This window comes from Notolabrus celidotus, chromosome 15, assembly GCF_009762535.1.
Source record: "Notolabrus celidotus isolate fNotCel1 chromosome 15, fNotCel1.pri, whole genome shotgun sequence".
NCBI classification, from domain to species: Eukaryota; Metazoa; Chordata; class Actinopteri; order Labriformes; family Labridae; genus Notolabrus; species Notolabrus celidotus.
In genome coordinates, this window is record NC_048286.1 from 18032200 (window position 1) to 18043948 (window position 11749).

Sequence of the window (11749 nt, forward strand, 5' to 3'; positions counted from 1 at the left end):
GACTGATTTCCCTTTTCATTCACACTTTAGTTCACAGTTGTGTCACCAAGTTTTGCAGAGGTGTAAAGCAAACAAGAGGGGGGAAACTCTATAGCAGTGGGGACTAAAATAAGACTTCACACACGTGATGGGACTGATTAAAGCCTAAACTATCATTTAACATAAATGGTTGGTTTTGTATAACTTTTAAATAATTGGTCAACTTGTGGTGAAAAAAGAAATACTGAAAAAAAAAAACTGGTGACAAAAACATTTTAAAAAAGCAGCTGAGCCAAGTTAAACAACAACAAATAGAAGAATCAGTCATTAAATTACATATATAATGTCTGTTCAGAATGTTATTGGAAATCATTTTTAATGTAAGATGTCTCTAAAAAGCATGTTCATATAAAACATTAAATAGATGGTAAATTTAAGATGACAGAGGACTCTAAAATGTACGTATTAGTATTTATTTGTAATAAATAATGCAAGACATGTGGCAAATGTCAGATAAATGTCATCAGTCAGTTGCAGGATTCCAGATTAGATTGAAGTATTACATAATGCTTTCACTCTGCCTTTTTTGGAAAGGTAAACAATGTAAAGAAACCAGTAAGAACCTCATCACTGTGTGTGTGTGTTAATTCCAGTTTCACCATAAGCATTTAGTGTTATTGGTGGGAAAACTTCACCACCTCGACTCTGCACTTTCAATTTACAGTTAAGTGTCAACACTTTGCTTCACAGAGTGTGGGGGAAACCCCTGTGTCAGTCTGGGTATATAATACTTAAGGATTTCTGAGTTCAGTCAGTCACACCAAAGAATCTACAGTCTCTCAACATGGCCATCATCAAGCTTCGTGAGTATTTAACACACTGACTGAACATTATTTTTAAGGGTTCAAAACTGAAGTAGAGCCTATTGTTTTTCTCTCTTTTCTCAGACTTTTCTGCTGCATTGCTGGTCCTGTTGCTCAGCTGTCCTCTGTGGCAGGTCAGCCAGTCTGTTCCAGTGATGAGTAAAGCACTCATGACAGACTCCTGTGTCTTAAACGCACATAAACTTCTACAGGACATCACTACAACTCTCACACAGGTACCAAATATATTCAAAGAATAATCTAAGCCTTTTCATCTTAAGTCTGTCATTGAGTTATAGTCTAAAAAGCTCTCTTTATGTATCTAGAATCATGAGTTGGACCTGTTCGAAGGAATCATCTGCTCAGAGCAGAGAGTGGAGATGAACACAAAGACAAACACTGCATCTGTCTGCGCACCTGCGGTAACTAACTCACAGTCTTTCATTTACTGCTATGGTTGGGATAAATAAAAGTAGTAATTACTTATTTGTTGTAGCACATATTTTATGTACAGTGTATTTTGTGTGAATGTATTTGTATTTTATGTATGCTGTGCCTCTGTTATTTGACATTATTCTGTGTTTGTTCAACAGGAATCAACATGCTCAGGAATAGTTGAGTCAGAATTTGATGAGGTTGGTTATGCTCTCTTTGTAAAAAAAAAAAAAAGCCTTTAATTATTTCATGTCTCTACTTTATAAAAGTTAAATTATTATGCTAAAGCTTTAAAAATGTAAAAATTAAATGAGCAATAAGTAAACCATAAGTAAGAGTCAAATGGCTAACAAATGTATGTAATACAACTGTTCAGCCATTAAGTTAAATATATGATGCTTGTAATGCTCAGTTTTTGTTAGAACTGCATATATGTATTGGAGTCATAATAAGTTACTCTTCTAAAACTCTGTCTTTGACTTCAATTTTAAACTTGTATTTAGATTGATTAATTACAGACCAAATCAACAACAATCAAACACAATGATGTTCTGAAAGATAGATGTTAAGACAGACCTGTTGTATTGGACGGCATATCATTTCCCTAATCAAAGAGTCCAAAAGTGTCAAAACTATACTGTTTCTACAGTTGTCTTTGCTGTTTTTTTTCCATCAAGGGATTGTGCCTGACAAACATCACAGAGGATCTGCATCATTACTACAACTTACTCTCTACTGAGCCAGATCCCAGCGGTGCACTGAGCAAAACTGTTCTGTCCAGCCTCAGAGAGCTCATGGAGGTAACATTTTGTCTAAATCCGCTACAGGATTTGATATCTGTGCTATTTAATACTGTTTTGCTATTGTTATGACACATGGGTCTCTAACTGTTATTTGTACAAGGAGGGGTGCAAATTGAAATGTCTGGAAAGAGATAACTATGAAAGACAAGAATTAAGAGTCAAAGATGTTAAAATTGCATTTTGTTTTCAACAGAACTGCTTCATGTCACCACCAGAAGAGGTAAGAGATCTCTAAATGAATTTTCTAACCATGTTAAGCTACATTTTGTCCTATTTATTAATTTTCTATGGTCACTGAATCATTCAATGAATCATGAGTGATCAAACAGAAAAGCTGTTATATAGCCATTTTTGGAAGACTAGTCAAACTGGAGTAATCATGATTATTTCTCTGTGTTTTTCAGGGCGCTTCAAACCGTGAGAGCACTGACCCTTTTAAAGAAAGGCTGAGTCTCTGCAAGGTGCTGAAGGGCTTCCATGTCCGAGCCATCACAATCAACAGAGCGATTTCATACATCAACTCTGGCGTACACACTAAATGAATCATCGGGCTCCAACAGCGGTAGCCTGTGTTACACTCAGATAATCGAGCTGAGGCAGAAAACACTTCCTAACCTTTTAAGGGTTGTTATGTGGTCATTACATGAGCTGATATTTGACATCAAGATGATGGGTTAACGTATTTTTATTATTAAGTCTATTTACAGACTATTTTATTTATTTATTTATTTTAATTCTGGACTATTTATTTTAAACTATTGTTGTTATTGTATTCACTTGGTGGAATTAATCATCAAATAAATATGTTTCTTGCATGAATCCTGCTGATGTTTCATTTGTTTATTTATGTTTATCATTTACCTGTTTCACTTTAACAACAGAAAAACTGTTGATTTAAGTGCTACTCTCCTTAATAAAAGGAAATCTAAAGTGGCATAGAAATAATCTCAAGTTGTTGGACTTTCCTTCGAGTGAGAGCTCAAAAACTATATTTGGTTAATTTAATGCAAACAGAAAACAACACTTCATATGGTATACACTACATTTTAATTAACTTTTTCTGACTAAAGTGGGTCATTTACCATGGAAGGGAAATCCTGAAAATGTCCCTGTCATTATGGTGTTTTACCATTACAATATCACACCTGACCAACTTTATTAGCCGGTAACCAAATCAGCCTCATTGTGGTGACATTTATTCTAAACATTATGTAACAAAAGCTTGTTCAGACTTCAGCTGGAAAGTCCTGTGTTAATCCTAAGAATCAGTCAACCATAATAAAGTCTGTCAAGAGTCTACTGAATTTTAGGGGGATATGAAAGTGAGTTAAAAAAATGTCAGTGTCTGGTATGGGATTTAATTAATATTAAAATGGGGTATTTAGGATTAAGGCTTAACAAGGTTGGAGTCTAAAGAAATACAGCACTTTGTTAAACATTGTGTTCAAGATTACCAAATAATTTACAGTGAATAGTCCAGATGCTGGGTTTTTTAACTTTTCATTTCATTGTTTGGCACATGTTTTGGGAAGGATGTTCAGAAAATATAAGATACCTGTGTTGACAAAGCCCAACTGAAAATGTAAGAGCTCTTTGTTTCATGTTCATTCATGGACATGCAGAGTGGTTTGTGGCTATTGGGGTTGAGAGAGACCTATGACGTTCTCGCCACAGGGGACATTTAGGACAAATGTACAGAAAAAGTGCACCAGACAAGAGGAGAAGTTCTTCATTCATTCAAACATTGATTGTTGTTTTGTTGGTTGTCGTGATCACGGCCGACAGTCGTGTCGGCTTGTCATCCCTACAGCGTCCGGACAGACGCTACAATACATCTACATTTCTGTAGGACTTGTTAAATGTCATTCATTCTTCTGCTTGTCAGAGCCCCCGTGGTGAGAGCTTTTTAGACTCTGATCCGGACTACAGTCCTGAGTAAAGCACCTCATCGGGTCAGAGGGGACAGGCCCGAGGTGGAGCGAGAGGGAGGCAGTCAGTAGAGTCAGGGGAAGCAGAGGCAGAGGCAGGGGACGGGGACTCGGAGTGCACGCCGGGAAATGTACGCGCAGGAGGAGGGCAGAACGGCAGGAAGGGATTTGAATGGTTTGAAATTTTGGGTCCTAAAAAACGGTGATTGGTTGGTGTTTTCCCAGGTTTACTCTGGCTGTAGATAGCAGCTTTTCTTCGCTCTTTTTAAAGAACACATTATGTATTGATTACCATCAGGACATAAAGATCAATTTAACCAGTATAACAAAAAGTGTATCTAAATCTGACTACCAACCCCAGCTTTAACTCAAAAGTTTTCATAGAATACACGCTACCTCACAGTTTGAGAGCCTTTTTACCAAAATATTAAAAGAGGTTAGGATTGGTTAATAATAAGTTAAGTTAACAATAATTTCAGGAGTAAATTGCAATTTTAGGTGACAGAATAGTTAGTATAATAATTTAGTAAAGACTCATGAAAGCAAAAGAACAACCTGTAAATACTACTATTTTAATGCCACAGCCCTACCTCAAGGTGGTATTAAATTCACATTTTCCTTACAAGAGCTTTGTTATTTACAGCCATCAGCTGTTAATTATTATTATTATTATTTACAAATATTTTGAAGGCCACCTCCCAAAGTAAATGCATGTAAGGATGACAAGCTGAAACGTCCCACTGTAATAAATAAATAAATAAATAAATAAATAATTAAATAAATAAATAAATAAATAAATAAAAAGGAAAAGTCCAAGTAACCTGACAGGCAAAACCTAGTGCTAATAACAAGCTTCCTCACTTCTTTTAGATTACTAATTTGCTAAATGTAAAGATAGACCTACATTGTTTTCTCTGTTTTAAATGAAATTACAGAAAAATATATCTTCCTATTTTGAGCATGAAATGTAAATTAGTTCTCAAACGTCGACGCTACCTTATGAAAGACTGGCGAGCAAAAGCATATTTCGAAATTAAGTATGTATTTAAAAGAGATTAATTTGTTCAAATGAATAAATATTTACTGTTTCAAAATGTATTTTGTGTGGAAATGACCTCACGCCAGCTAAGAACTGAATCTATTTTTGCACATATATTGCCACCTAGTGGAAGACCCAGCTTATAGCATGTAGCTGACAGCCAGTCGAGGACCACAGCTCCAAAAAGTAGGCACGCATGCATGAAGTTCCTTGAGTTTTTAGCCAAGTGTACGAAGTATAAGTGTCTAACAGTGTTCATGAAACACGTTTGAAGCAACGCTAAACAGATTTCGTGTGCTTTAGTGTTTTAATCATCCAATATCTACGTCCAGGTGTGTTTGAGCAGTCCAAATCACAGGAGATTACTTACAGCTGCGGTGATATCTCCAGAGGTTGTGGGAAACGACTTTCCTTCCAAACCAGTTTTACGCCAAAAATGGACCGAAACTTTCACAGAACCTTTTTTTGGTGGATTTTCCTCCTTTCCTCAATTTCCACACTCACAGAAAGTCGGTTAATTTACAACCAAGGAGGCTTTAGCACGACAAACTTCCACATCCCAAGTTATGGAAACTTCCAGATTGAAGAAATTGACGTCAAACAGCGGCAAACCACGGTTCCCCGACGGCCCCGACCCGTGGTTGTTAAGTGCTACCCGGACTCTATGGACGTGGTGGTTCAGGCCGACATGTTTGATACAGGGCTTCAGGTTGAGGGCAGACACCTGCACCTGGGCTCAGACTTGGTGGGTAAAGGGAGTGCATGTGGAGCAGAGCCGTCAGGAGAGGCCGAATTTACCATCAGGACCAAACTATTGGATTGTGGGACTTCACTCTCAGTGAGGATTATAATTTTGATTGATTTTATCATATGTTTATCATGCCTTTTTGTTTTGCTTTAACATCTACCTTTCCCTGTTTTGGTGCTTGGCATCTGGGATCAGGATTACATTATTTTCTTGTTATATCCCATGTACAAATTATACATCCTGAAGAAGTAATATTGTTTTATTTTTCAGTCAACTAAAGAGAAGATAATATATTCTAATGTTCTGGTCTACTCACCTGAACCTTCAGCTCATGGTTTGCTCAGACTGGATAGAGTGACTTTACCAGTTGAATGTCATTATGAAAAGTAAGTACAGTGTATTTGGACACAGTAGATTTATGTTTACATTGTTCCATCTGTTTCTTTATTTTGATATGATTCAATTTCCTGTTTCCAATCCTCTTCGATTTTTAACCCTCCTGTTATGTTGTGGGTCAAATTGACCCATTTTAAAGTCGATTTTAGGCAATATATACCTTCCAAACCAGCTAAATGTAGCATAACAACCTGGGCAGAATGTGACAGAAGAGGTGTCGTGTTAATTTATCAACATCACTTCATAACATTAAAAATATATATTTTTTTAAATAACAAACAAATCTATATAATGTAAAACTATTTTATTTAGGTTTAGGGCTTTTCAATGTACATTAAAAATAGTTTTTACATTATTTTAATGAAAAATGAGTGAGTTATCCTCAAAGAACCATGATCTGTGAGAATTAAAGAACACCATTGATTTAAATGGTTAGTAATGGAGTTAAAAATTAGATTTAAAAAAATGTGTATTGGGATTTTTATGGGTTCTGACTTCGGATAATTGAATATGCCCCAGGTCAAATTGACCCAGGAACATTATTGCTGTTCCAGAGAAACGAACATAACAGGAGGGTTAAACAAATCTTTAAAACTTAAAATTACATTCTAAATACTCTGTTTCAGGAAGTATGCGGTGAGTGGTATTTCCCTGCAACCCACCTGGGTCCCTTTTGTCTCCAGGGCCTCAGCAGAGAATCAGATAGACTTCAGTTTGCAACTCATGACTGGTAACAAGAGTACAGCATTAAAAGATCATCCACAGTGTTTTCATTCCCACTCATTCTCACAACCAAGTTTGTACCCATCTTTCTGTCTGTTACAGATGATTGGCAGTTTGAAAGAGGATCAAACTCCTTTTTCCTTGGTGACCATATTAATTTCCAAGCATCTGCCATTATGCGCCACCACATTCCCCTGAAAGTCTATGTTGACCACTGTGTTGCAACAGCAACTCCTGATGCAGAGGCCACATTAAGATACGACTTTATTGAGCATCACGGGTAAGATTCAAACCCAAATCTCATGAAAACACGCCACCCGTCTACCATTAAATTACAAGTTATTTCAAGACTTTCTATTTTTCTTGTTTTTCATTGTGTTCTCTGTTTTAAGTTATGAGTAAAATTATTCCAAACCTATGTTACAGGTGTCTCGCTGATGCTTACCTGACAAACTCCAAATCACGTTTTCTTCCAAGAGTTGAAGAGCACAAGCTTAGGTTTCAACTTGATGCCTTTAGGTTCTACCAAGGAAACAGCAATCAGGTTGACCCCTTTGTTTGTTTCTGTCTTTCTTTCCCAGTTTCTTTTTTAAGATTCCTTATTCTGTTCAAAAATAAGATGTTTTGTTGAACTCATAATCAGCTGTCTCCCACAGGTCTACATTACCTGCCATGTGAAGGCTGTTCCAGTGGGGTCAGCTGTCAGTTCTCAAAATAGGGCCTGCTCTTTAATTGAAAATAGGTATGTGGCATTTTTATTGTCTGCTTCACTATTTCTTCCTCTCTCACTCATTTTACAGAAGTGATTTCAATTAATTTGAGATTTGCTTCCTTATTTAGTTGGAGGTCTATTGATGGGAATGACCAGGCCTGTAGAAGCTGTGACCTCTCCTATCGAGCTGAAGAACCTCCCTCCACAGAGCCTCCGGCAACCACTACCGCCACCACTGAAGCCTGGTCTTTCAAAACTCCACAACCGACTTTAGTCCAGGAGACACATGAACACCTCCCTGCCAAATATTATCGCGTTCGTCCAGGAATGCCTCAGAGCCAACACAACAGACCTCGGCAGTCCCCTGCTGGGTTAATGAAGAGAGGAGCACAGTACAAAGCAGGTGAGTGCAGCAGTAATAACATTTCATGAATTAATATACTGCAAAAAACGCAAATTTAAGAAAGTGATTTTGTCTTATTTCTAGTAAAAGTGTTATTAGACTTAATATAAGCCACCCTCACCTGATAGATTGACTTATTTCAAGATATTGCAAGCTGAAATAAGACATGAGTTGCTTGTAATGAGTAATATAAATCAGCCAATGGTGTAACCAAAATGCATCTAATAATATCTTGATTAAAAAATATATATTTTTCTTACCCCTATTTTTTTTACTAGAAATATAACACAAACACTTTTTAGGTTGGGGCTTTTGCAGTGTACCTTTTCTCTTTTTCTAATAATGTTAATTGAACTTACTTTCTTGGCATATCTTGCATTTATTGCAAGTTTCAATGGCAATTCTGTCTTGCTAATAACCAAAACCAGATCCTATCCCACTGAATTGTGTAAGATCAAAGTGATTACTTCAGAGCTCTTATTTCTGCTGTCTACAGGCTCATTCACATTAAAGGTTGGATCCTGTTTATGAACTAATTTGTCTTTCTGGAACAATGCACATGGATTAACTTTTCTGTTAATACATCAGTCTAAAAGTTCTGGAGACCCATTTTCTTTCATAGTCACTGCTCAGATGACTACAAATCAGAACATAATAATAATAATGCATTCTATTTAAAAGCGCCTTTCTTAACACTCAAGGCTACTTTACAGAAGGATTAAAACACAATAAAATAAAATAACATGATAAAATAAATAAAAACAACAAGCAAAGTAACACCAAGTTAAAAATGAAGCAGTGAAAATTAAACAGAGAATGCAGACTGAAACAGATGTTTTTTGAGTTTTGATTTGAAGAGGGGGAGAGAGTTAATATTTCTGATGTCTGGTGGTAGTGAGTTCCAGAGTTGGGGAGCAGAGCGACTGAAAGCTCTGCTCCCCACAGTGCTGACACGGGCAGATATGTGGTCTTACAAATAGTGCAGAGCTGTTTTCATAGAGGGCTATTTACATTTTTGAATGAGAACCGTGTGTGTGTGTTTTACAGAGCAAACCATCCAGATGGGACCCATTATTGTCCTGCAAACCAGCGATACTGACACAGAGCCAACAGATTCCAAAACATCACTTTCACTCAAGAGCAGGAACAACAAGGACTCTTGATAACACAAAGGAGATTGATTACATAAAAAAAAAAAAAAAAAAAAAAAAATTCTGCCTTTTTCAGTGAAAATATTATGGCAACCCATTGAATTGCAGAGACTCATCTCGTCATTATGAATATGACTCTTTGATAGAAAATGTTCCTGTCAACTACACTCTCAGCCTTCTGCAAAATAAGTCTATTTACTGTACAGTCCTCCTAATGTCTGTGTAAATTACTTTTCTCCAATACAATTTTAATTTATCTTGGCTTCATCTGCATCTTCTCAAAACAAATGTGAGCATAACATTTATTTGAGTTATTTGATACCCAGTCTTTAAAAAGAATCCAGCATCAAGCAGTTCATTGCCAAGAATTTGATCTGTCCTCAGCAGACAATTTAATTAGCCTCGATTTTCAAGCACTCAAAATCATTAGGCCCAAACAACAGAAGTGAGAGACAAAAGGATGCATTGTGTGTTTTTGTATATCGGCACAAACAGCACACTGCATCCTTGTGTTATCCACTGTAAAGATTCATCTAACACAATATTGGCAATTTTGAACAGTGGAGCAAAGCAGTAATACTATTAGGGAGCACTTTCATCCATTACCACCCACAACCCACTCATCTTGTAGTTACTTTATTGATTGATCATTGAGAGGGTATTTGATGCCTGCCAGATCAAGCAAAATAAGGCTAGTAATGGCTTCTCAAAATTTTAGATTTTGAACAATTGTGGTTGCTTAACATGTTTACCAGTTGTATTTATATCACAATAAGGACAGAGAAAGTTGATATGACCAAAGAATTCAGCACTACTCTCTTAGCAGTGCATCAAAGCCTTCATTTATACTTTTACACTATTGTGGCCAAGGGTTGCGCTTTGCTCTTGCAGAGTTGTATTGACTAAATGGATGTCTAAAGTATTGAAACCTTTTAGGTACAGACCTGACTTGACCTCTTAATGTACACGAATATTAATATTTCAAATGGAAAATTCCTCGTGCTCCTGCCAGCTGCAACATTTAGATACTTTAGGTTTAGTTGTGTCAGCACCTCGGACAGCGCCCCTTATTGTTTTCCTTAGTGGGCACACTGGGCGCTGTCCGAGGTTCTGAAACACCCATTGGGCCTGCTGCTGGTTTAAATGGTCCCTCCCATTGTCACGGTTAATCAATGATCATTCCCTAATTAGTGTTTCAGACTAGACTGGTCGATTTCCTGGGCGCCTGTGTACTTCCTTGTCAGATGAGTAAGACATTGTATGTAAGTCTTTGTTTACGATCTTCTGTACGTCATCAATATTCTGGCTAAGTGCATATTAAATTAGGGGCACACTGAAGTACACTAATAACATATTCTTATGTTGCGGAGCCACAATCAGTCATCAAACTTAAAAAACTAATGCTAACTTGTTCAGTGCGTTAACTTGTGTAGGTCTACAGTATTCTTTGAATAGTTCATTCTGGGTTGTTTTTCGATTTTGTATTCTCTGGGCATGTGGTGCGTTCGTGACGCGTCAGCGTTTCAATCAAAGCATTTTCCAACGTATTGTCCACAAGTGACTCGGCTCGCCTTGCTCTCATTGCGCAAAGCTTTACCGGATATTTTTTCGACCAAACTCATCCGCGATGTCTCTCTACAGATGTCAAATGCTGACCGCGCTCACCGTCTGTTTTCTTGCTCGCACGGTTGTTTTTTCAATTAAAAAATGCGGACAGGACCTCTGTCGGGATGACCAAGTGTGTTGCGCACAGGGGAACGACACCAGCGCCGTCACCTGTTGCAAACAATTCGTGGACAACACCTACTACAACATCGCAATGGTCACCCGAAAACTTTCCGGAGTGCTTATAATGCTGCTTCTCTTTGCTGTGGGATACTTTGTCCAGCGAATGTTGTGTTCAAGGACCAGGCAGCTCTCCCCGCCTCCTCCCAGCGGGCACCCAGCTGCTGCCACATCACAGGAGCCGCTGGTGGAGAGCTGCATGCCGGATGGATCCATGGATCCGGGTCCTGCTGCTCAGCTGCCCACATACGAGGAGTGCAAACGCCTGCCGACATACGAGGAGACAGTCCGGGATATGAGAAGAGAACGGTCGGAGTCGAACATGGGACAAGCTACATGACAAGACGGCTGGATTAACCATGGCCTATCTAAACCTATTTAAGATTAGGCATGAGATTGTATTTTATATCATTTACAGCAGACATGAAACTCTGGGTGTTGTCAGGAACTTACCCTTACGGAACTCTGTGCCTCTGTAAAGATTCTATTGACCGTTTTTCTTCTGTGATGACCTTTCTTTCCGAGGAATGTCACTGCTTAATGTTAGAAACACTTTATTGATGACTTTGAGTGAGTTAAACAGTAATCTTAAGTAGTCCAATAGGTCATAAATCAGAAGTAAAAAGTTAACATATTTCAGCTTGCCGGGTCGAGGAAAGTCCTCTTTATTTTGTGTTGGTTATCCAGCATGTGCTCTGTAATTAATCAGGCTTGAAATAGAAATAACACGAAAAACTGATGTCACAATTCAGTATGCACAATGGATTATCAATGAGCCTTAGAA

General features: G+C 37.7%; 2 protein-coding genes across 2 annotated transcripts; both read left to right on the forward strand.

The window, feature by feature from the left end:
• Nucleotides 1-823: 823 nt before the first annotated feature.
• LOC117826992 (interleukin-12 subunit alpha-like) lies at nucleotides 824-2648 on the forward strand. The gene is made up of 7 exons (XM_034703435.1): nucleotides 824-842; nucleotides 927-1078; nucleotides 1178-1264; nucleotides 1436-1477; nucleotides 1955-2077; nucleotides 2274-2300; nucleotides 2485-2648. The coding sequence occupies exons 1-7, from the start codon at nucleotides 824-826 to the stop codon at nucleotides 2620-2622; spliced, it is 588 nt and encodes a 195-aa protein (XP_034559326.1). The 3' UTR covers nucleotides 2623-2648.
• Nucleotides 2649-5161: 2513 nt separating this feature from the next.
• Nucleotides 5162-9437, forward strand: LOC117827063 (zona pellucida sperm-binding protein 3-like). Its single transcript, XM_034703520.1, has 9 exons — nucleotides 5162-5233; nucleotides 5380-5885; nucleotides 6066-6181; nucleotides 6818-6921; nucleotides 7017-7194; nucleotides 7341-7458; nucleotides 7571-7656; nucleotides 7755-8029; nucleotides 9077-9437. Exons 2-9 carry the CDS (start codon nucleotides 5484-5486, stop codon nucleotides 9190-9192), a joined length of 1395 nt encoding a protein of 464 aa, XP_034559411.1. The 5' UTR covers nucleotides 5162-5233; nucleotides 5380-5483; the 3' UTR covers nucleotides 9193-9437.
• Nucleotides 9438-11749: the final 2312 nt, after the last annotated feature.